This window comes from Zalophus californianus, chromosome 3 (assembly GCF_009762305.2).
Source record: "Zalophus californianus isolate mZalCal1 chromosome 3, mZalCal1.pri.v2, whole genome shotgun sequence".
NCBI classification, from domain to species: Eukaryota; Metazoa; Chordata; class Mammalia; order Carnivora; family Otariidae; genus Zalophus; species Zalophus californianus.
The window spans coordinates 58,599,526-58,624,232 of NC_045597.1; the positions used below are offsets into that span (position 1 = coordinate 58,599,526).

General features: G+C 39.4%; 1 protein-coding gene and 1 long non-coding RNA gene across 2 annotated transcripts in view; one reads left to right on the plus strand and one right to left on the minus strand.

Moving 5' to 3' along the window:
* The window catches only part of LOC113921023, a 38,706-nt gene extending 14,585 nt beyond the window's left edge, over positions 1–24,121 (minus strand). The window contains exon 1 of the long non-coding RNA XR_003519478.2: positions 24,013–24,121. This is a non-coding gene — a long non-coding RNA (uncharacterized LOC113921023). The remainder of the gene's footprint in view (positions 1–24,012) is intronic.
* On the plus strand, positions 21,830–22,668 carry LOC113921022 (activated RNA polymerase II transcriptional coactivator p15-like). Its single transcript, XM_035726470.1, has one exon. The coding sequence runs from the start codon at positions 22,047–22,049 to the stop codon at positions 22,425–22,427; it is 381 nt and encodes a 126-aa protein (XP_035582363.1). The 5' UTR covers positions 21,830–22,046; the 3' UTR covers positions 22,428–22,668.
* Positions 24,122–24,707: the final 586 nt, after the last annotated feature.

The following is a 24,707-nucleotide window of genomic DNA, read 5'->3' on the forward strand; positions in this document are numbered from 1 at the left end:
GGATGGGGAAAATGAAACCTGTAGGCGCCAATCAGTTCTGCTCACAAGTTTTTTTTTAAAGCATCAAAGTGAGTATAAGAACAGCATGGACAAAAGATACCTCTCAGGTCCTCAGGTGTCTCAAGATGCCAACTGTGGCCAGCAGCTGGTCAAAGTGGCCAGTCCTTTAAATGTGAAAGGTCTGAACCATGGGGTTTCCAGTATTTATTTGACCACCGTTATAAGGCAACAATTCTGCCTACTCAGCCATCCACATTACACAGACCTAAAATCCCAGTTCTGAGTGATGAAATTCTTGCTGGACTGCATTTAAGAATTTTCTGTGTCTTTTTTGCAGAACCTGGGAAATTTCTGTTTATGTCTGTTTAGGGGCTTTCCATTGGCAAAGGCCTGGCTCTTGTTGACCACAGGGTTTCGAAAGAGGGTTAGTAATGTAGAGATTTTTGTTCTGAAGTTTTGTTCAGGGTGTGGAATGGTCACAGGGGGCCCCAGTAGGGGACAGTGGAAGAGGTGGGAGGTGACGGTGGCTTGGGCCAACGTGGAGACCACAGAGGAGATAAAGTGAGTAGAGTCATGGGATATTTAGGAGATAAATGTCAACAAGGCTCAGTAGTTGATGTAGGGATGAGATTCTAGGTTTATGAGTCACACAACTAGAGGGACTCCCAAACTCATTAAAAACTCATAACAGGAGGACTTTGACTTTGTGTTTCTGGTTCTGCATGTAAAGAGCTTGGAAGTCACCACTCAGTTCTAAGAACAAGTAAAAACCTGAACAGACTGAAAAATCAGCAACTCTCCTTGGATCCATAAGAGAGGGGAAGACAAATGGCAAACTGTTGCCCCTAAGATTGAAGAGACAGAAAGCAGAATTCAGAGAAATTCAAATTATGGGAACAGAGATTCATGAGCAGAAACCACCATTGGAGCCAATGCCAAAGTAGGAAAACCTAGACCCTAAACAGTGACAATTCTGAGAGTTAAAAATACCCAGTCATGAGCAATCTCATCCCTATACCAACCACCATGGGACAGCAAATATTGTGAGATTTACTTCCAAGAGCTCAACCAGGTTCCCACAGTACATACTAGAGAAAAAAAAAATCCCCTTGTGTTTCAGGCAAGGGGAGGGGGAAAATAACCACTTTGAACTATGGCAGAGTGCTCTGCTCTTCTTAATTAGGCCTGCCTTCATGGGGAACTAGTTAACCAGAGCCTATACTACTGGGGTATTAGCGAGCCCAACTGACCGGAGGAACGGAAACAACCAACTTCAGTTCACTCTGGCCGTCCTATCCCACCTAAGGAGGGGAGAAAAAGCCCTGAGGAACACTTGGAAAGCTCACAGTCCAGAGGTGTAGGCTCACTGAAAGACTGAGACCAGATCACAGGTTATAGAACACTTCCCCTCCCCAACACCTCATGACCGCATTACTAAAGGCCTATTTACAGCAGTTCCCTTTACCCTGTGCATCATGCCTACCCACCAAGAAAAAAGTACAAGGCACGCTGAAAGGCAAAAAACACAGTTTGAACAGATGGAGCAGGTATGTGAACCAGACATGCCAGGGATGTTGGAATTATCAGATAGGAAGTTTAGAACAACTATGATTAATATCCTATAAGATATTATAATATCTTATAACGGTCTGATGGATAAAGTAGACAGCATATAAGAACAGATGACCAATGTAAGCAGAGAGAACCAAAAAGAAATGCTAGAGATAAAAAATACTGTAACAGCAATGAAGAATGCCTTTGATGGGCTTATTAGAAGACTGGACATGGCTGAAGAAATCATCTGTGAGCTAAAAGCTCGTAATAGTGACATCGGCTTAGATAGGGAACATGAAAAGAGGACCAGATTGGATATGTACCTCATCAAAAGGAAAAACTTTGCAAGATGAAATGTTTTTCTCCATGCTAAGAAGGGACGGTGGCAGTTTTGCCCGCGAGAAAATGTGTAGGAACTGTGTGAATAAGCAAGTTGGGAAAAAGCTGGGTCAATGAGGAAATACACGACTTCAATGGAAAGCACAGGGAACTGTTATTTTCCACACAATTTTATTAAGACTACAGAATAAAGTGCATAAAGAAGCTTTGCAGATAAACATGGGAGAGGTGCTGGGGTGCCTGTGTGGCTCAGTCGGTTAAGCATCTGCCTTCGGCTCAGGTCATGATCGCAGGGTCCTGGGATCGAGCCCTGCATCGGGCTCCCTGCTCAGAAGGAGTCCGCTTCTCCCTCTCCTTCTGCCTCTCTCCAAGCTTGTGTACTCTTGCTCTCTCTCTCTCTCTCTCAAATAAATAAATAAAATCTTTTTAAAAAATTAAATAAATAAATAAAACATGGGAGAGGTGCTAAGATGGAAAGGGCTTTCCAAGTATTCATCATTGATCAATAAAAAATTTTCTTTTCTGAAGCCAAGTAAGGCTGAGAAGCTAGAAGACTCTAAGAGGCGATAGCTGGCATTCACAGGTCAGGCTCTGTGGAACATCAGCTCTGTTCCAGGCATGGATGATTAAGTTCTTATTCTTCAGGAACATACCAAATCCCTCCAGTATCTCTGAGGTTTATTCCATCCCTAAACTTTGTTGACGCTGAATACACTCCAAACAGGACTCAAAACACAGGCCATCATGTCTTTGATGGTTTGGTATGCTTTTGATCTAGCAAGTGTGTAGCACGTCCTCCTTCTTAAGGCCACTAGCTTAAGTTGACATTGAATTGGAATACTGGGCACATCCAGCTGGAAATTTCTTAATAAGCATGGGAATTCAAGAGGTGATGATGGAGCCCAAGGTGGGGAGAAGCCAGGGATGCTGCAGAAGCACGGAACACAGCAGGGTCCACTGAACAGGTCCCAGTCCAAGACTGTCCTCACAACCCTGTTGTTTAGTCAGCACTGCCATTACGTTTGGCAGTAGAAACATAAAGAAATGTAAGGTAATTTGGAGAGCTAATTTCAGCTATATCTAGCAAGGATGATCAGCCCCCTCATTTCTACTAAAATTAATCAGAGTTGAACTATTTTTATTCAGTAATTGTCTTCCGATCCTAAATAGTTACTGGAAGCTAAAACTTGGCTTTTAGTTTCACAGTGATGTTGCATTGTTAATTTTTAATTAGTCTGCTACATTAGTGTATCCATTTACGGATGACAGGTAATTAAAATGGTAACACATTTGTTTATATGTTCCTGTCTGCAGATGCCTGTCTGCAAATGAGAAGAAACAAAGGGAACTCATTCACTGAGAAGCAGAATAGCTGGGCCTTTTTTCCATTTAGAGACAAGCAGTACAATCTTGTGGGTGGGCAAGGTTTTGACACCTGCTGCAGGATAGAGAAGACAGACGTTGGGCTAAGTATGGTTCCTGGCATGTTAGTGCTAACCGCCATTTTTGCACTATTCATTGCAGAGCACTGATGTGAAGGGCAACCCTGTAAATGTTACCTGCACCGTAGGGGACCATAACCATGCTGTTAAGCTGCAGACTGAGGACTCTAGGTCCGTTTTGGCAGAAAAAATATATATATATAATATACATAAATATTATATATATATATAAGGTGTTTTATTTCTTAACACCAGTATCAAAATATGAAATTACACCACACTAAAGCTACAGCTGGTATGGTGCTCAAAAATATGGATCACTGGAAGTTGACAGGAGCAAGCAAGAGAGTGGATTCCAAACCAGAAAACAAAAGGATCTTGGCAAACCGGAGTGATAGATTATATTTATCAAGTTGATGTTGAATAAGGATAAGTATAAAGAATTTCCCTTGTATCCAGAAATCAATTCTACAAGGATAGGTTGGAGGATATGTGGTTTAGCAACAACACAGGAAAAAAGTTTTAAGGTTTTAGCTTCTTTTCATCAATGTGATGTGACTCCACAAGAATAATTCATGTTAGATCCCATTTATAACATATGATAGTATCTGACAAAAGAGAGATAAGTGTTCTGCTCTAGTGAAACCACAACATAACCTGATCACTGGACCCATTTCTCAGGAAGACTTTGAGAGGACCTGTTCTGGTTAGTGTAAACCCAGGCTTCTGATACAGTGAGAGCCATTGAAACAGGGGCTTAAAAAACAAAGAAGCTTGTTTCTCTTTTATGTAACCATCCAGCTGAATGTTTTAGGATGTTATGTGGCTCTGTTCCATGTGGTCATACAAGGAACCAGGTTCCTTCATCTTCTACAAGGATATTATCATCTACCACGGGGTTGAAAGGGTCACCACTCTGACGAGGTTACAGTTGAAGGAATAGAGGAAGGGCATTTGGAAGACATATGGACTATCTTAAGGTGCAGGCCAAGAATTGACACTCACCATTTCTGCTCATCTTCTACTGCCACCCAGTCTGTCCATACCTGACTGCATGAAAGGCTGGGAAAGGTAGTTCATCTAGATGTCCCATTTACCCCACTATAATTCAGTAGTAGCAAAGGACAGACAGAATAGATTTTGGTGGCTGGACCACAGTCTCTGCTACAAACTCTTAGAGAAAACAGCCATCAGAATAAGGAAGGAAAGTTGCATATCATGTTCGGAAGGATAACACATCAGAAGAAAACAAGTACTGTGTTTCCTGTGGGAATGATTAGACTAGTTTATCCTGTGTGGCAGTAGTGGCTCAAACTAAGATAAATAGGTAAAGGACTTCCTAAAATATTTATCAGAAGATAAGAAGACTTCCTTCTAGAGGTGGAAAGTCCCTCTAACTGGAGGTGTTTAAGCACAAGCTGGAGAAGACCTTTGGACTTCTTTTAGAGGGGTTGGAATTTCTTCACACATTCTGAGTGGCCAAGTGAGATCATTAATGCTCCTTTCCAGTTTGGGGATTCTATGCTTCTATCTAAACTTGTGTTTATAGGGCACAGGATAAGGGAACAGAATCCCAAAATTTCTTATGTGCTTGCTACGTGTGTGTCCTCACAACAGTCTTGTGAGGTAGGTATTGTTCACAGATTGCCGGTGTTCACAAAGGTTAAGGACCCAGAGCTATTAGGTGGTTATTACTGGGATTGCAATCAATACCCATCTGATTGCTAAACCCATATTTCCTTTATGCTGCTGCCTCCCAGAATGAAAGTCAAAATTAAACTGTGTTCCTCTTGTCTCCCCCAACCCCAACCCAAATCCTTTACCTTATCAGGGTCCACTGCCTGGGTGGGACTGGCTGTCCTATAGGATTTCGCACATGATAGTATCACTTGAACATCCAGTCCTTTTTCCAGCTCCTCTTAATGGGCCAAATGATTGATTTGTCATCCATGCTTTTCCTTAGCCCAGAGCAGAGCCACCTATTCATTCAAAAGTTTCTGCTTCTCTCCTTCTTTCCCTAAGAAGATGCAGGGGTTCTCCTCTAACCCCAGGCCAAGCCACAGTGTATCATTTTCTGCTTTCACCTGACAGTGTTGTGGAAAAAGTAAGGTTTAATGTGGAGTTAATTTTTCAGCCCTTGTGCATTGAAATGGATGTCAAAAGTGAATTAATCACCACTGAAGCTTCCACCATAGAAAATTTACCCAGATTCCCTCCAAAGAGAGGATGACTCATGCGAGCACCTGTTTTGTCTCCTTAGTAACTGGTCTTAGATTTCCCTTTTGCATTTGCATGCAGGCAAGCACAGCAAATTGGAGGAAGGAAAAAGGTTCGCAGAATACAGAGTGTGCTCTGGGCAGGATGTCACCTGTTATACTGTTTGCAGACCATCTTGAGCTTTATGTGTTCACTTTGCATCTCTGTTATAACCCCAGCATTGATTCAACCTCCGACTCAGTGTGGACGTAAGTCTGGAAAATTACTAATGGCTACAAGGAAGGTTTGGTGACACATAATGAAACTGGTACTAGCACAATCTCTGTATCGGGAAATGGATTCATCTCTGTATTAGAAATGGACTTTCCTTGCCTTTAACCTTTGCTGTAATTAGAGTTAGGCACACGACCCTATTAAGAAAGAGGTGGGGCGGGGGAAGGGAGAGGTTCAATCAAACCACTTTTCTGGCTTAACCGCAAGAAATAATACCTCAGAATTTGTTTTATGTAGTTCTATGTGGTTTTGTCTCTCTCTTTCACAAAGGTCTCTCTCCCTGGCACTGTGGTAAAATAAAAAGAATACTTGGATCAAGAGCTGAACACCCGTGTTCCAGTGTGTTCTCAGCCACTAATGAGCTCGTCCCTGTTACCAAATACTTGGCTTCTCTGGATTTCTTCTTGGGAAACTGAGGAATCCAGCTAGACAGCGTTATCCCTTCTAATTCTAAAATTTGGACTCCATTTCCTGGGATCTTATTGAGTCTTAAAGTTAAAAGTTAAGGTAGTTTAACGCTTAAATTTTGGGGACCAGAGATCATCCCAAATTGAAGATTACCTATCCTAACCGTTTATTTTACCTATTATGTCCAGAGAGGTTAAGTTACTTGTCCAAGATCGCATAAAATTCAAGTCTTTTCATCGTTTGACTTTTTAGTTTCTATGTTTATCATAATTCAACATACTTATTGTTACAGCCCAATGGCTCCACAAGACTTGTTATAAAACATAGTTGTCTTCTCACCATTTTTTTTCCTACGCTCCAAAGGCAGCTACTTTAAAAATGTTTTTAACTGTTACTTTTGGTTATTTACTTCAATATCTCTAAGTATTATGTTTCAGTTTTAGATATTGCTTCAATCACAAGACACAAATTTCTCATCCCTCTCTTCTCTCTGTGTAGTTATACCATAATTTTATTCAGATCAGTGATCAGTATTAATTTGATGACATAAACATTATTCTCAGTTGAGCTATGATGCGTGTTATAATTCCTTTTCTTTTCTGTTTTCTTTTCCCTGAATTTAATAATGATCATGTTTTTATTTTGCTTAATTTTCTATGAATAATCTCAAATTCAACCCAAACTCCCTATAGTTGTGTCGAGCTTATATTTTAAAACTCATTTGGGCCTTGTACAAACTTCATGTTCTTGAAGATATATGTCCCCAAACTTTCTGATTTGCTTCAGTCTGGACCAGTCCCTCTCAAGCCCTCCTGCCCAGGGCTTTCAACATGTGCTCTCCATTGGCCATCTTGCCGCAAATACCCTTCACCTCCCTCTTGTGTGAGAGCTTTAGTTTTCTTATTTCTATGTCTTCCTCTTTTGGGGTTTACTTCCTGATTTAGCAGAGCATTTCCTCCAGGAAATACCTAAGGAAAGGTACATGGGAGGTAAATTTTTTGAGACCTTGCCTGTCGAAAATATTTTTATTCTACCCTCACAGATGATTGATAATTTTTCTGGGTATAGAATCCTAGATAGAAAATTATTTCTTTCTACAGAATGTTGAAGGCATTTGTGCATGTTAATATGATCCAGTGTTGCTGTTGAGATGGGTAAGGCTCTTTTTTTTTTTTTTAAGAGAATCTGATGATTCTTTTTTTTTTTAAGATTTTATTTATTTGAGAGAGAGAGAGCACAAGAGGGGGGAAGGTCAGAGGGAGAAGCAGACTCCCTGTTGAGCAGGGAGTCCGATGCGGGACTCGATCCTGGGACTCCAGGATCATGACCTGAGCCGAAGGCAGTTGCTTAACCAACTGAGCCACCCAGGCGCCCTAGATGGGTAAGGCTCTTTATTTGTGAAGGAATGCTCTCTGATTTTCATACAGAGGTTATAGGATCTCTGAGAGATCACTAGGCTTCTTTGTGTTTGTCACCCTGACTAATCTCCATCTTTTTCTGTACCTGCCACTAACTACTTGTTTGCTGTAGGACTTGGTCCCTAAATACCCCCCCTTTTTTTTCTTCAACTTCATTTACAACAAAAACATGAAGGACACATGGACTTACTACTTTCATAGCGATATGAGTTTGAATGAAGTAACAAGCATGAAAGTATTTGCTTGATAAATAGTATCCGGATGCTCAAAAAATCTCATAGGAATTTTCTCTTTCCCTAAGGTCTACTAGCTTTCTATACATAAGCTTTAATAATAAAATAGTAAATAATCAATGGTAACTCTTTCCAAAGAGTTTTTATTGAGGCTATGTTAATGGTACTAAACTACTATTGGTTTGGGGGTGCCTGGGTGGCTCAGTTGTTAAGCGTCTGCCTTCGGCTCAGGTCATCATCCCAGGGTCCTGGGATCGAGCCCCGCATCGGGCTCCCTGTTCTGCGGGAAGCCTGCTTCTCCCTCTCCCACTCCCCCTGCTTGTGTTCCTTCTCTTGCTGTCTCTCTCTCTCTGTCAAATAAATAAATAAAATATTAAAAAAAATAAACTACTATTGGTTTGTAGCCTTATACATTGTCTTAAAATATGTAAATAGCAGATAACCCCCCAAAAGTTGCTTACTGAGGGAATATTGGATAAAAAAGGGAAATGTCTACGTTCCTTTCTTCCCCAAATCTCTTGAAATGGCAAAAAATACTTTTAGGGGACTAAAAGAGGAATAAACTTGTAATGTCACTGGAAGACAGGAGAGGGGAGTACCACCAGTGGTCCAGAGTACTGAGGAACTTTTGGAGGAGAAAAATCAGATGGAAATTTCAGCTATAATAGCAACTTAAAAACCTTAAGAGGTTACTATAATTAATTTTATGCCAATAAAGTTGAAAATATAATTTTTAAAAACATATAAATTATCAAAATTTATAGAAGAAGAAATACTAAGCCTGAATAAATCAGCCATTTTAAAGAAATGTTATCAGTTAACAATAATTCCCCCTAACCCTTTTATTTCTGGCTTTTTTTGCTTGACATTATGTTTATAAGATTTATCCATGTTGGGGCACCTGGGTGGCTCAGTCGTTAAGCGTCTGCCTTCAGCTCAGGTCATGATCCCAGGGTCCTGGGATTGAGTCCCGCGTCTGGCTCCCTGCTCAGCGGGAAGCCTGCTTCTCCCTCTCCCACTCCCCCTGCTTGTGTTTCCTCTCTCGCTGTCTCTCTCTCTCTCTGTCAAAAAATAAATAAAATCTTTTTTAAAAAAGAAGATTTATCCATGTTGCCTGTAGGAGTAAATTGTTATTTTTACGCTATGTAATATTTGTTTCATAAATATACCAAAAGTTCTTTGTCCATTATGTTATTGAGAGCATTGGGGTTGTTTCCAGCTTGTGACTACTGTAAATATCTCTGAATGAACAATTTTGTACCAATATCCAACATCTTAAAGGGCATATGTATGCATTTCTGTTAAATAGATAGCCAGTAGTGGGATTGCTAATTCCAGTACTGAAATTAGAGGATACGTAGGATTAATCTTAGTAGATACTGCAGGCACCTGGGTGGCTCAGTCGTTAAGCATCTGCCTTCGGCTCAGGTCATGATCCCAGGGTCCTGCGATCGAGCCTGGCATCGGGCTCCCTGCTCGGTAGGAAGCCTGCTTCTCCCTCTCCCACTCTCCCTGCTTGTGTTCCGTCTCTCGCTGTCTCTCTGTCAAATAAATGAATAAAATCTTAAAAAAAAATTTAGTAGATACTGCTTAATAATTTTCTAAAGGGGTATACCAAATTATATTTTTACTAGCAGTGTATGTGAATCCATTGTTCCGCATCTTTAGCAGCACTTGGTATTATCAGTTGTTAAAATTTTAGCCGTTCCAATGAGTACGTAGTGCTATCTTACCATGATTTTACTTTGCATTTATCTCATAACTAGTGATGTTGAGCACAATTTCATATGTCTATTGACCATTTCAATATCCTCTTTGGTGAACTATCTGCTCAAAATTTTTGCCCGTTTTTTGGGAGGGAAGGGTGAATAATATCTATTTTTTCTTGCCTGATTTATAGGAGTTATTGTATATATGTATATATCTGATACCTGGATATACCAGATACATGTATTACACATATCCTTATCTTCACTCTCATCTCTTTTGATAAAGAAAAGTTCTTAATTTTAATAAAGTCCAATTTATCAATATTTTATGCTTAATGCTTTTGGTATTGCATGAAAGATATCTTTGCATATTCCAATGTTACCTTTCTATGTTATCTTCACATTTAAGTGCACAATTAATTTGAAATCGATTTTAACAAATGGCACAAAGTAGAAATCAATATATTTTTTTTTTGGTATGGATATCCAACTGACAAAATCATTTATCAAAAAGACTATGCTTTTTCACGGCTTTGCAGGAGTAATCTTTGTCATGAATCAAATAACATCACATGTGTTGGTCTATTTCTGATTTCTGTTTTTCTCCATTGATCTCTTTGTCTCTTTCTGCACAATATCACACTGTCTTTGTTTTTCAAGATTGTCTTGATTATTCTTGGCCCTTAGTTGTTCCATATAAAATTTAGAAGCAGGCTTGTCAATTTATACACATGCACGCACATGCATACACACACAAATGTGCGTGTGCATGTGCACACACACATATACACACACTCAAACTCTGTGGGATTTTAATTGGAAATGCATTCAATTTATAAATCAGTTTGGGGGAAGTTGACAACTTTTCAATACTGAGTCTTCCAATCCTTAAGTATGGTATATTATTCCATTATTTAAGATTTCATTAATTTCTCTCCATAATGTTTTATTGTTTTCAGTGTAAAATACACGTATTTTAATAGGTAACCATTTAATGTCTTATGCTAATATAAATAACCTCATTATAAAATTTTATTTCAGTTGTTTGTTTCTAGTATATAAATATACAGCTGAATTTTGTGTATTGACCTTGTATCCAGAGACCCTATTAAATTCACCTTTTAATTGTAATAGTTTATGGGTTTTCCATGTACTCAATCATATGGTCTACAAATTATGATGGTTTTATGTTTTCCTTTCCAATTTTTATGACATCTCTTTGTGGTTCTTTCTTTCTTTCTTTCTTTCTTTCTTTCTTTCTTTCTTTCTTTCTTTCTTTCTTTGTCTTATTTTATTGCCTATTTTATTGCCTGGGACCTCCAATACAATGTCTTATTATTGCTTTCAGGAGAAAATCTTTTAATATTTCCCATTAAGTACAATGTTTGCTGTAAGTTTTCCCAAAAAACATTTTTAATTTTAGATTAAAGAAGTCCCCTTCTATTTTTAGCTTTTTACAAGTCCGTAAGGTACCAAACTTTATCAAATTAATTATCCTGCATCTATTGAGATGTTCATATAGTCTTTCCCCTTCATTCTGTTGAAGTAGAAAATTGCATTGACTGGAGTTTCTAATGTTACATAACCATGTATTCCTGGAATAAACTCAGTTCAGTCATGATGGCTTATTCATTTTACATGTAATACTGAATTCTGTTTGTAAGTATTTCATATATAATTTTTGCAACAATGCTAAGAAAAGTGACTAGCTGATAATATTCCTTTCTGGTTCTATTACCGGGTTCTTATAACAAGGGCTATCTCTGGAATCTTGGTCCCTAAAGTTTTGGCTGCCTTGGTTGTTATTTGAGATCTTCAAATAACTGTATGCTTTAAAAAATACTATTCAGCTTTTATAATTGTTCTCAGGGGAGGGTTTGTCTGATATAAGCTACTCATGGATAGCCACAAACAAAAGTTCTGCCTTTTACAAATTGGGTAACTTCAAACAAATTTCTAACCTTTCGTTAACCTTTTGACTTGTTTCAGTTCCTGAAAAAGTCTTTGGTTCCCAAAAGTGTAGTTTTGACTTACAGTGTCATTTAGTGCCCTCATCTGTTAAAACAGAGTTGTAGGAAAATAAATGAAATTTAATTACAGTCATAATATTTTATCTCCATCAAGAAGGAAAAAAAAAAACAATTTAGTTGGAAAATGTTAATGTGGCTATCTGTGATATTTTTCAAATATTAATCATTATAGTAAGGGGCGTTATAATACCCTCAATGATGGAACTCAAAAATTTCGTGGACAAAAGAAAGAAAGCCTTCATGGTTCATATTCTATAACAACTATTAACAAGAGAAAGACATTATCTGGGCAGCAAGGTAAACAAATTAGATCCTTTCATTTTAAATGGATGTTAAGTAGATTGCTTGCATCTGGCTAAGGAATATGGGGTGCATCCCATAGTAATGAAATAGATGGTAAGGTCAGTCTGAAATAGATGTAAACATTTAAAAAGGGGAAGGTGAGGGGAGAGTGGAGAAGTGAAGATAACTCTACCATCTGTTGAACTCCTACTATGTGCTAGGTGTTTTGCTGGCATTATCTCACTTAATCCCTGCAAACATAATGACAGATTTTTATCTCCATTTTATCAAAAAGGAAATTGAAGCTCAGTTAGAATAAATAACTTTCCAAAAATCATACAGATAGTAAGTGGGATTCAAATCTAGATCTGTTTGGCTCTAGTCCCATACTCTTTCTACTAAAATAGGCTGAGATTATACAGGAGAGAAACCAGGTTTTCTTATCAGTAAAGACTAGATTCTCTGTTAGTAAGCCCTGTAAATGGCACTGTGAAGGAAGAATTTGGTTACTTGTTTATGGATGGTTTGCTGGGCGACAATTTTATTTTGGGTGTGTATTTCCTCTGTCTCTGGAGTTCTTGGTATATTCTCAAATAAAAACATTTCCTGTTTATTACAGACTGGGCTAACATCCAATAATCAAGCAATATAAACAAATTCCAACATTTTTCTATCCTATGTGGAGTTGCATCCTGTGTATCTACGGTTGACTGGCTCAGTGGTGTAGGAAATGGTGCCAACTGAGTCTAGGTCATGGGTTAAATCTACATTTCCTAAATGTGTTTTATAGAACATACCAGTTCTACATGATGTTGACAGACACTATTCAGGAAAAAAAGTAAGCGTTTAGGAATGGTTCATGGCCATTAATAAAGTCTGGATTAAGCCAAGTTAAACAAATTTATTTCAGACTTTTCTAAACCTTAAAATATTAATATATATGGTATATATAATCTTCAAGGGGAGGTATAGTATTCATGTTTTCAAAATTTATTTGGTTCCAGAATGCTTTATATGAGGAACATCTTCTAGAATGGGTGTTATGTAGACTATATTATGGGGAAGGATGAGTTAGATGCCTTACAGGCCAATTAGCTTTATAGCAACACACTACATTATTGGGCACGGGATGAATGGTATAAAAGTGTAAACAAAGCAGCCCATGGTCTGGCCGTCCTAGTGAGTGGCACAGAAGTGTTGGTACAGAGCCTGGGTGACCTTCTGAAGGGACATCGTAGAGGGGATTCCTGAATGGGAGGGAAGTTGAACAAGATGGCCTTTAACTTTTTCTACATTCTAAGGTATTTTGTTTCCATGAAAATCACAATCTCTTTTAGAAAAACCAATAAAAAGTCACATCTGTAATTATGTATATTAATTAGGTAAAGTCTCAGCAGCCATAACAAAGAGACCCACGATACAATGCTTTAAATAAAGTAGAAGTTTATTTCTTTTGTAAAAGTCCCAAGGTGAGGGGCGACTGGGTGGTGCAGTCAGGTAAGCGTCCAACTCTTGGTTTCAGCTCAGGTCTGATCTCAGGGTTGTGAGATCAAGCCCTGCATCAGACTCTGCGCCCAGCATGGAGTCTGCTTGAGTTTCTCTCTCCCTCTCCCTCTGCCCCTCCCTACTGCATGCGTTCTCTCTCTCTCTCTCTCTCTCTCTCACTGAAATAAATAAATTAATTTAAAAAAAAAGTCCCAAGGTGAGTACTCCAGGTTGGCAGGTTGGCTTGACTCCAGAAGTTGCCTCAGAGTCCCAGGTTCCTTCCACCTCATTGCTCTGCTCCCCTGAGGCATTAGCCCTTTTCATGTGGCTGCAGCTGACTCCCTGGTCTGCATACTTTCCACATCACAAGAAAAGAGAGTCCTGGGCAAGCAATTTTCTTTCAGCTGGGTTAGGCTGAAGTTACCTACATCAATTTGCTCACGTTTCACTGGGGACAATCTAATCATATGGCTATACCTTCCTGCAAACCTGGCTGGGAAATCCAGTCTCTAAGTAGGTGCCCAAGAAGGGAAGGAAATATTTGGGAAGGACAACTAAGGCTCTGAGCCACAATAGTTGAGATAAATACTAAATGGTAATCACTACTTAGGCATTACTACCATTTACTAATGAACAGCAAGTTCAGACTGACCAAATCCTTCCAAGAAAAGTATTGAGTTCCTGTCAATATGATACTCAAGTACTCCAATTTATGAAGCAAGGAATTTCTCAGAAGGGTTTTGATTATCTGTCAGGGCTGGAGGATCAGTGCAGTAAGTCTGAAGGAGTTTTAAGGGCCAGTAAACAATTCATCATCAATTTCCTTGCAGGCTCATTCCTTATTGTCCTTTCAGTTCCTTAGCTGGATTTTTAAAAATGGCTCAAGAAGGGAGAAAAACTGGCAAATCTTGTAGATTTTCTAGACTTTACACAGCCTCAGCAATGTACAACAGGGACGAGCCCATAGGATATAGTAAATAATAATAATAATAATGTCCCCAGATGGGAAACCAATTGTATTGTAAATATTTAAAATTTTCTGTATTTATGCTGTTTTGTTATTAAAAAAAAAGAAAGAAAGAAAACAACTTTCTGGCTGAGGGGAGACTCCCATTCCCTGGGCTAGCCAATTTTTAGAGATATAAAAAAGGATGCAGCCAGGAACATACCCTTGATATGCAAACTAACCAATCCAGAGCCTTACTTCCTCTATCTGGCCAATATACCTCAGGGGGCAATATTCCTCTGCCTTAGTCATCCCAAGGCCAGGTGCCAGGCAACTATGGACCACCTCTACAGCCTGCAGAATTTATCCGAAGTAACCAATCCCAAACTGTTTGCCCTGCCCTTCCGTGTCTTTCCCAGGGAAACCTCAATAAAAGGCTCTGGTCTAAGCCTTCCCCTCCTTCCTGTCTTTTGCTACCTAACCACCCTGGTGACTTTCTCATGTGTGGAAAGAGCAGGCTGCTTGGCATGCCATACCCTCATGAACCTGTGAGTCTAACAAACTTTTTTTTTCCTGAGCCCCCCTCTGTGTTTTGTGGCTGCACCCGACTGACCATCTCATAAAAGAATACGAAACACCAGTCAAGAGCCAGGTTTACTGCCAACCAGAGAGCCCAGAGAGTGGATCTGCTGGTCTTCCTGCCTTGTGTTTCACTTCACCCCTCCCTAAGGATGCGGCCATGCATCCTAGGTATTTGAGGTTCTACTCCTTTCCTTAGAGTCATTCCCATGAAATAGCAACAGTTCCCTTTGCAAAATCGAAATCATTATCAAGTCTGCAGAGTAGGTGGATTCCATATGGAACAACTCAGGGGACAAAATGCCCAAAATTACTTCTCTGACCACCGGCATCAAAAATTTCACCATCTCTTGGGGCGCCTGGGTGGCTCAGTTGGTTAAGCGACCGACTCTTGATTTCAGCTCAGGTCATGATCTTAGGGTAGTGGGATCGAGCCCCGTATCAGGCTCTGCGCTCAGCAAGGAGTCTGCTTGAGATTCTCTCTCTCTCTCTCTCCCTCTCCCACTGCCCCTCCCCCTCCCAAATAAATAAATTTAAAAAAATTCACGATCTCAGATTCACTGGGGTTTTGAAAATTTCAGAGGTCTTCAAAAGGCCCCTGTTAAAGTGAAAATACCTCTGGGAGAGAAAAATATCACAAGCAAATTGTCCTCAAACCTGGGCATTGGGACCACCCAGAGAGTTTTTCAAAACTACAAATATTTAGGTCCTGCTTTTACCCTACTAACTCAGAATCTCCAGAATGGGATCTGGGCTTTTCCATTTTGTTTTCAACTTCCAGATGATTCTATATTCAGTTTTTGGAACCAGGAACTTAGGCCATTCTCAGTTAATAAGTTAGAGATTCATCAATACTTGAGTATTGTTTTGAGGGATAATAATTTGGGAGAGGGAAAAGAAAAGATTAGGAATGGGAAGGCTCTGGAAATTCCACAGGAAGTCTTGTGAAAATGCAGCGCATGTTTCCTTCTCAATCTCTTGCCTGAAAAATAGCCATTTGTCAAACAATATACTTCATTAGCTTTTTCAATTCTGAAATTCTCACATCTTATGGAAATGTCTGATCCCATTCTCTTTCTAATTGCCAGGAAATATCATGTCACATTTCACTTTTATCTTTTTGTTTTCTCCTAATTCATAAGATCAATCCAGCATGGGTAGTAAAGTTTGAATAATCTTCCAAACCTGGGAGGAATTCTGAAAAGGTCTTTCACTCCATTCCAGGCAGATCTATGGGACTTCTGGGAGAAGGGTTGGTTTGCAGGTATAAAAACTGAAAGGGAAAGGCAATCCACAGCATTCCTCAACATCCTTTCTCTGTGTGCATCAGACCTTCAGATCAAGGCCCTTTTCCTTACATCGAACTTCATCTTTTCTGCTTGATATTCAAGTCTATTTTCCCTGGGTTTCTGCCTTCTAGAGAAATGAAGAACAGCTGGTTGGGGACCTCCTACTCCCTGAAGGCCAAAGAATTCCCCATTAACATTCTTTTTTTTCAGACTAAATAACTCTGATTTCCATAACCTTTCTTACGGGCTTATTTCCTATTCCTTTATTTTCATAGCTGTCCTTTGGATGTAGTTTCTTATAACAAGAAATGAATCAATGCCAAATATAACCAAAGAGTTCATTCCCCTCTTTTTGAAGATAGTCTCCAATTTATATGGTTGTCTTAATTTTTAAAAAACGATTTTGTTGGCTATTGCTAATTGAGTTTCAATTTGTGGTCCACATGTTCTTGGGTTATTAGGGAAGGCTACTTGGTAGAGATAAAATAGCTCCAGGCTAGAAATCCAGACACTTGTGTTCTAGACCCAATTTAGTCACAATTAAATTATATATTTTCTTTGTTTACTTTTAAAAATGCATTTAGGTCTGTTTATTTCATCTATAAAGTGAATCAGATGGACTAGTTGACCTTTTAATTCACCCCGTGAATTCTTATTCCTACTTTCTTTTATTTTGATTCTTTTCCGATTTCTCAATAACCAAGTAATCTGAACTCCCATGGCACTTTCTTTGTACATTTCTTATTGATGTAACATTCTCTGTCTAGAATGTAATCTTTTATATCATATAAGGCATGCCACAGCTTTCCTACCAGACTGAAAAAAAAACCTTAAAGGCAGGACCCAGATAACTTTATTACTGGCTCTAGCACGGTGCTTTACCAATAAACATTTGCTGAATGAGTCTATGCATAAATATATAATCTTCTTCTGTCAAGTCAGAAGTAACAGTTTTTGGAGCGGGGAAATTGTGCTGGCAAATTTGTCCTCTGTATCTGGTAGCTCTGTCTCTGCCCCCACTGTGGTGAGATGCCTCTGCTATCTGTGCTGGTCTCTTGCAGCTAGTCTATTGCACATAGATATGTCAATGACAGGACAGATAACTGGGGATAAACAAGGTTGTTTTCCCCAGAAGAAACTCAGAGACTTTAAAGGGTTTGCAGAGCAAAAAGAACAAAGACTCCAGACTCCAGGTTAGAAAGAAGAAAAGACTAGAAAAGTATAGAAGAGTTTGAGTTGAAAAAGAAGTATCCAAAGTAGAAGGTGAATAGATTTTCTGAGTGGCCCCAAACCAAGAGATTAAGCTCTGCCCAGAAGGTTGGAGGCAGAAGTGCAATATTTGGGTTCAGGGAAACTGGTGAGAATAGTCTCAAAAATGGACCCTTATCAGCTCTGGTCACCCGTGATTTCCTAACTTGTAAATACTTTGAACTTCTATTGACTCACCTGCTAGAAAGAGCCATATTACCATAGGCCAGAAACCCAAGAGGTGTGGAGTGTTGCCATGGTGACTGCTCACCCTGAAAAGTGACACAAAGTGGAGCCGGAGGTCAGTGTGAGAGATTGGAGGGTTTTGAGGCTGGAAGCACAACAGAAAGAGCCCAAGCTCTGGGGAACAGACTAATGATGAGCTAACCACTCATTCTACCTCCATCCCAGAGGCCAGCTTTAGGCATAGCTAATCTACTATTGACCATTCCTATGCTCTTTTTTTAGAAGGAAGCCAGTAGGCCTAATAAAAGGTAGTTTGCAGTTTATTTTTCTCTTCCTTAGGTCTTTGACTAGGTGAATAGAATTTGATGTAGGCCAAAGTCACCAGAACTCAATAGAGATGCCATAGACATTTCTGTTGAGGCAGAGGTTGCTCCCTAGTAGCTTGCAGGACCCAGGGATTCAGGAGTAACCTGGCCAGTCCAATAAAATGCTGTGTATAGAATAAGGATATGTTCTGAGCACCAGAGTCACACTCCACTCCCATCCCTCTGGCTTTTAACTCATATTGAAACAATTTGACACCATTCCCGGATGAGCTGGAGGCCAAGGACTTGAGAATAGAACAAGAAGCACCCTCTTATCTGAAGATGATATGATTTTATTATTACAGCCTAAAAGTGACCTTCCAAGAAAATTGTCCTTGTGATCTGGTTACTTGCAGAAAGAATGGCCACAAATTTACTAGTCTAAGAATAGGGCACTGTCCCTGGCAACCATCTCCTAACTTCTTCCAGGCTTATACCTAGGTAAGGAGTCAGTGAAGCATCATGCTGGAAGTATGATCTCTGTGGTTGCTCTGCCAGAGTTTGAACTTTGGTTCCACCTTTTAGTAATTGGATGACATTTATTTTACAGCTCTTGGCCTCAGTTTGTTCATCTATAAAATGGGGATGTAATAATAATAAGTATTATCTCATAAGGTTGTTGTGAGGATTGAATGTATTTACATGTAAAATGCTTAGAATAGTGCTCAAAAATATTAACTATTTATATATGGCTACTAATCCCTTTTACCAGATGATGTCATCTATCAGCAATATGTAGTTGTTAATCTTTCAAGAAATCCAAAAAAGCTCAGTTACTCAAAGCTAAGCAGTCTGTAGGTATTATTACGGAGTAGTTTTTCTTTAGAGTTCCTGGTTGTTGTTTAATGGTCCAGATGAACACGTGGTTATATCCACTTTCCAGTGCCCCTGGGTTGGAATTATTGTGGCAGTGCTCAATGGTGTAAAACTTGGAAATCTCTCTCATGCATTTGGCTGTCAGTTAGTGAGGAATCTCAAAATAATTTCCCGAGGACACTCTTGGCTCTGCCCTCCCTTGGCTCACCTCAGAGGGACAGTGGGGTGGCTTCCATTTAGGCATGGTTCTTGTCTGGTTCCTAAATTTTTATAATAGTATATCAATTTTTCCCCCAGATTGACTGATTTTTAAAACATATGGTTTTTTTTTAAGATTTTATTTATTTGACAGAGAGATAGAGCGAGCACAAGTAGGCAGAGTGACTGGCAGAGGCAGAGGGAGAAGCAGACTCCCTGCTGAGCAGGGAGCTCGATGTGGGACTCGATCCCAGGACCCTGGGATCATGACCTGAGCCGAAGGCAGACGTCTAACTGACTGAGCCACCCAGGCGCCCAAAACATATGGTTTTGTATTAAAGTTGTAACACTGGAGAGCCGCATTCCAGATATTTGTCAGAAGGTATAATTTCTAGCATACTGCTGCAAGTTATAAAGATATCAAAAATCCTGCTGAGAAAAATAATATTCACAGAGGATTGTGTGTCTTTCCATACTCTAAGGTCAATGGTTTCCCAGATTTTTATATTTCACAGACCAATTTGAAAAAATATGATGATGGTTACTGACATAGGTTGCTAACTTCTTTTACCAAGTAAGGATATAACAAAAGGATAGTCTTTTAAATTGAGGTTTTACAGTAATTTAGTGCTATGGAAAATTCACTAATCACTGCACTGTTTTTCACTTTCATCATGAACCCATGGAAATGTCATCACTGACTGCCAGACTGGTGCCTGAGAACAACTAGATAATTTATAACTTATCCCTAGATGAAACCAGATCACCAGTGACTTCACACCTGGGATGCATCACTGTGGGTATCTGCAAAAGTGCCTCTACTGAATTGCGCTTTAATATAATGCCCTTGGCTAAATAAAGAGTATTATTAAAAGGGTTCCTTTGAAGCATTTCACTTCATTTAGTTCAAAGATGTTGCAAAGACATTACTGTTTACATTATTCAGTGACCTCTTTTGGAAGACCTACTGAAGAAACCTCACTCTGGTCTCAATGACAGAAGTACTTGGACTTGTCTAAGTAATGGATTGATTTTTTAATCTTCTATATTTTCGGACTTATTTTACTTCACTTCACACATCCTGCTAGAAGATTTAATTCAAATACATGGCTCACCTCTACAAGCACACAGAATTTCAAGAAATGTAATTTGCAAGTTCACCTTGCTCCATGTTCCTTTTGCCACATATATATATTTTTTACCCCTTTGAGATTGTGTACTATATATTTGTTTGTAAGCCATCCTAAATCCTTCCAGAGCTAGAAGGGATATACTTAAGTACATAAATTAGTCAATGGAGGCCCACCTGCAACCCAGATAGAGCTTCACAAGAACCTCTCGCTGCCCAGGTGGCCCGATAACATATCCAGAACTTGTCTGCACAGATTTCTCAGTGCTGACTGGACAGAAAGTCTATATATGTAGCCCATTAAGATGCCAACAGTTGGAGTGCTTGGGTGGCTCAGTTGGTTAAGCATCTGCCTTTGGATCAGGTCATGATCCCTGCATCCTGGGATGGAGCCCCATGTTGTGTCGGGCTCCCTGCTCAGCGGGGAGCCTGCTTCTTCCTCTACCTCTGCCTCTCCCCCTGCTTGTGCTCTGTCTCTCACTCTCTCTTGAATAAATAAACAAAATATTTTTTAAAAAATGCTAATAGCTGACACTGACCTGATCGTTGTCCTGCTCTATATTTTAACAGGAGCCATTAAGACTTACCTTCTGTGAGTGACGTGGGAATTTCAAGTGCTGTAGAAAATTTTGCCAGCGGGGAAATGCTTGGGAAAGAAGGGACCTCACATTAGTGTTTGTCCAACTGCAGAGCCCAATGTATTAGGGGGTTATAAAATTAGGATTGTGACTAACGGTTTTTTAAATAAAAAATTGTAAAGTTTTATGGTAACTTAGTTTTAAGGAAAATAAACAGAACCAACAGAGTGTATGTGTGTGTGTGTGCATGCGCACACACGCACACACACAGAGGTGTGTGGGGAGAGAGAGAGAGAGAGAGAGAGAGAGAGAGAGAGAGAGAATGGGATTTATTTTAAGGAATTTATGGAGGCTTGGTAAGTCCAAAATTTGGAGGAAGGTGGGCAGGCTGGAGATCCAGAGAAAAGTTGATGTTGCAGTTTGAGTCCAAAGGCCGACTGCCGGGAGAATTTCCTTTTCGGGATAGAAAATCATTCTTCATTCTATTAATGTTTTCAGCTGATTGGATGAGGCCCACCCAAAGGGGAGGGCAGTCTGCTTTACTCTAAGTCCACCAACTTAAATCTTAATCTCATCCAAAAACATTCTCACTGAAAACACCTAGAATAATGTTGGACCAAACGTCTGGTCACTGTGGCCCAATCAGGTTGACACATAAAATTAACCATTGCATGTACCTTCGTTCAGATTCACAGATCCAAAAGAAAATAGCAGGTTTTGCACAAACTACACAAGTTATTGCAGCCATCAAGACCAGATTCTAAATGAGCTGTACCAGTGGTATGCTGGAGCCAGCTCCTACAGGCTCCTTTTTTCTTTAATTTTTTATTTAAATCTAATTTAATTAACATATACTCTATTATTAGTTCCAGAAGTAGAATTCAGTGATTCATCAGTTGCACACAGCACTCAGTGCTCATTACTTCAAGTGCCCATCTCCCATTTACCCCATCCCCCCACTTACCTCCCCTCCCGCAACCCTCAGTTTGTTCCCTATAGTTAAGAGCCTACTGGCTCTTGATTGCCGATTGTGCCCTTGTCTTCCCAAGTCAGAGTTTGGTGACATCACATTGGTAGCCTGAAATCAGTCATGGGGGAGTGTTTACACCACAGAGATACTATAAACTAGGGGGGGGTCCCCTCCTAAATTGCTGGCTTACTACCATGCCACTGGGTGGGTCAGCTTTTTAACGATGTGTTAAGAAGTTTGTAATTTGGTTTAGCAGGTATGATATCAAGTCCAAACATGCAATATTTCGGATTTTAATAACAAAAATAAAGAATAGTTCTAGAGAAAGAGGTTCGGCTGCGAGAGTGGAGCAATGCCTAAATCAAAGGAACTTGTTTCTTCAAGCTCTTCTGGCAGTGATTCTGACAGCGAGGTTGACAAAAAGTTAAAGAGGAAAAAGCAAGTTACTCCAGAAAAACCTGTAAAGAAGCAAAAGACTGGTGAAACTTTAAGAGCCCTGTCGTCCTCTAAGCAGAGCAGCAGCAGAGATGATAACATGTTCCAGATTGGGAAAATGAGGTACGTCAGTGTTCGGGACTTTAAAGGGAAAGTCCTAATTGATATTAGGGAATATTGGGTGGATCCAGAAGGTGAAATGAAACCTGGAAGAAAAGGTATTTCTTTAAATCCTGAGCAATGGAGCCAGCTGAAGGAACAGATTGCAGACATTGATGACGCAGTAAGAAAGCTGTAAAATCAGAGCCACATGAAACCTGTACTGTTCTAGTTGTTTTAATTCTGTCTTTTTACATTGGCTTTTGTTTTCTAAACGTTAAGCTATTGTATATTTGGATTGCAGAACAATTTGTAAGATGAATACTTTTTTTTAATGTGCATTATTAAAAGTGTTCTGAGTGAAGCTAATTGTCAACTTTATTAAGGAGGATTGCTTTGTGCCTGCCACCTAGTGTAAAATAAAATCAAGTAATACAATCTTAAAAAAAATAAAATAAAATAAAAAATAAAGAATAGTTCTAAAACATACACAGGTTTTTCCTAGTCACACTTTCAAACTGACAAAACAAATAGTAACCAATACTGTCGATTGATAGTGGCTCATAATGCTGACTTTCCAACACCTAAATAAGTTGATTCATATAAAGTAAGCATATGTACCACTCATTTTGCTTAAAAAAGAATTGTTAAATTACTATAAGAATGTAATCAGCAAGATCCAATCTATGGGGAACTGTATAGGACATGCAATCAGTTTCTTAAGGAAATATATTAAGAAGGAGAGAGAGAGAGAACCTAAAAGTTAGAGCAGAGCTTCTCAAACTTCAGTATATATCAGAATCACCTAGAAGGCAGTTTGTGAAGTCCCATCCCCAGCGTTTCTGATTCAAGAGCCCTCGGCAATGCCAGAGAAATTGCATTTCTTTTTTTTTTTTTTAAGATTTTATTTATTTAGTAGACAGAGAGAGCGAGAGAGCACAAGCAGGGGGAGCAGTAGAGGGAGAGGGAGAAGCAGGCTCCCCATCGAGCAAGGAGCCCGATGCGGGGCTTCATCCCAGGACCCTGGGATCATAACCTGAGCTGAAGGCAGATGCTTAGCCATCTGAGCCACCCAGGCGCCCCGAGAAATTGCATTTCTAAGCAGATCCCAGGTGATATTGATGCTGCTGGTCTGGGGACCATACTTTGAGAACCACTAGATTAGAGACTTACAACACAAATTTACAAACTGCAATATATGGACCTTATTTGAATCCTAAACCAACCTTATGAAAAAAAGTTAGATAATTAAAAACATTTGACTGCTGATTATCTGCTGCTATTAAGAAATTATTGTTGTCTTTTTTTGAGGTGTGATAATTGTATTCTGGCTGTATTTTAATTAAAAGGTATTTACATTTCAGAAATATGTAGTAAAACATTACAAATGAAAAGGATACGATGTCTGCGATTTATTGCAAAACAGTCTATGGGGTGGTGGTGAGTAGTGGGGATCCTGCAGAGGAAACAATGATCACAGGGTGATCATTGTTAAACATGAGTGATGGGCACATGGGACCTTATCATGCTGTTCTCCCTGCTTTTGGGTACTCCATAATAAAGAGTTTTAAAAAGAAAGAATTGGACTCATATCCTTTTAAATGTCCCTTTCACTTCTGTAAAAACAAGTTATCTTTTTAAATCATTTCTCATTATAAAAAGAAAGGCAGGGGTGTCAGTCATAAAAAAGGCAAAGCTTTCATTAATTATTTTCTAACCAGAAAAGACTAAATTCAATGTAATCCCATTATAACCCAAGGATACAGGATAGTTACAGCACTTACCTCTGCTGGAATGCATTTGGGGGCATCATCTGCCCAGTGCAGACTTCACCCTTCCCCTGCTCTTCTCTTTGCTTCACAGCAAATCTGTCCTACTCCATGATAACACCCAAGAGCCAGACAGAGCCAGGAGGTTACTACCCATCGATTCTCAAAGGCTAGGAGAGGGGAGGGCCCAAATTTTGATGCTTCCTCCTGCTATGAGATCACAGCTGGGATTTGGTCAGTTATAATACCTACCAATTTTATTACAAATACTCAGAAGAAAAAAAAGGAATTGAAAGACGTAATGAGAAGAAATTCTATCTAAATAGACAGTGGCTTTTCTTTGTATGAGTATGTTTCTTCTTTCCCCAGAGGTAACCACTGACAGCTGCATTTTAGAACTGGAAGAAACCCTGAGAATCTCTGTAATCTATCCTCTCCATTTAATAAATGAGGACACTGATAGCCAGTTAAGTCACATCAATTAGCCAGAGTGAAAAAACTAGCTATTGGCAGAGACCTACCTGCATTTAAAGAGCTTTTTGGCTAAGTGAAAGTAAAGAAGGAAGGAAGATTGGACTCACAGAATAGCTGTGTGTCAGTCAAGCATCCACAGAGTGAAATTTTTAAATGAAGTTCTATGTACCTGTTGATTTTTGTTCCAAAACTGGAAACAGAGTTGGGGGTGTAGGCTATGAATGAATTCAGTTGAA

Bases quoted from the DNA above. Each gene is read 5' to 3' on its own strand.
- LOC113921022 (XM_035726470.1), top strand. From the start codon at position 22,047: ATGCCTAAATCAAAGGAACTTGTTTCTTCAAGCTCTTCTGGCAGTGAT.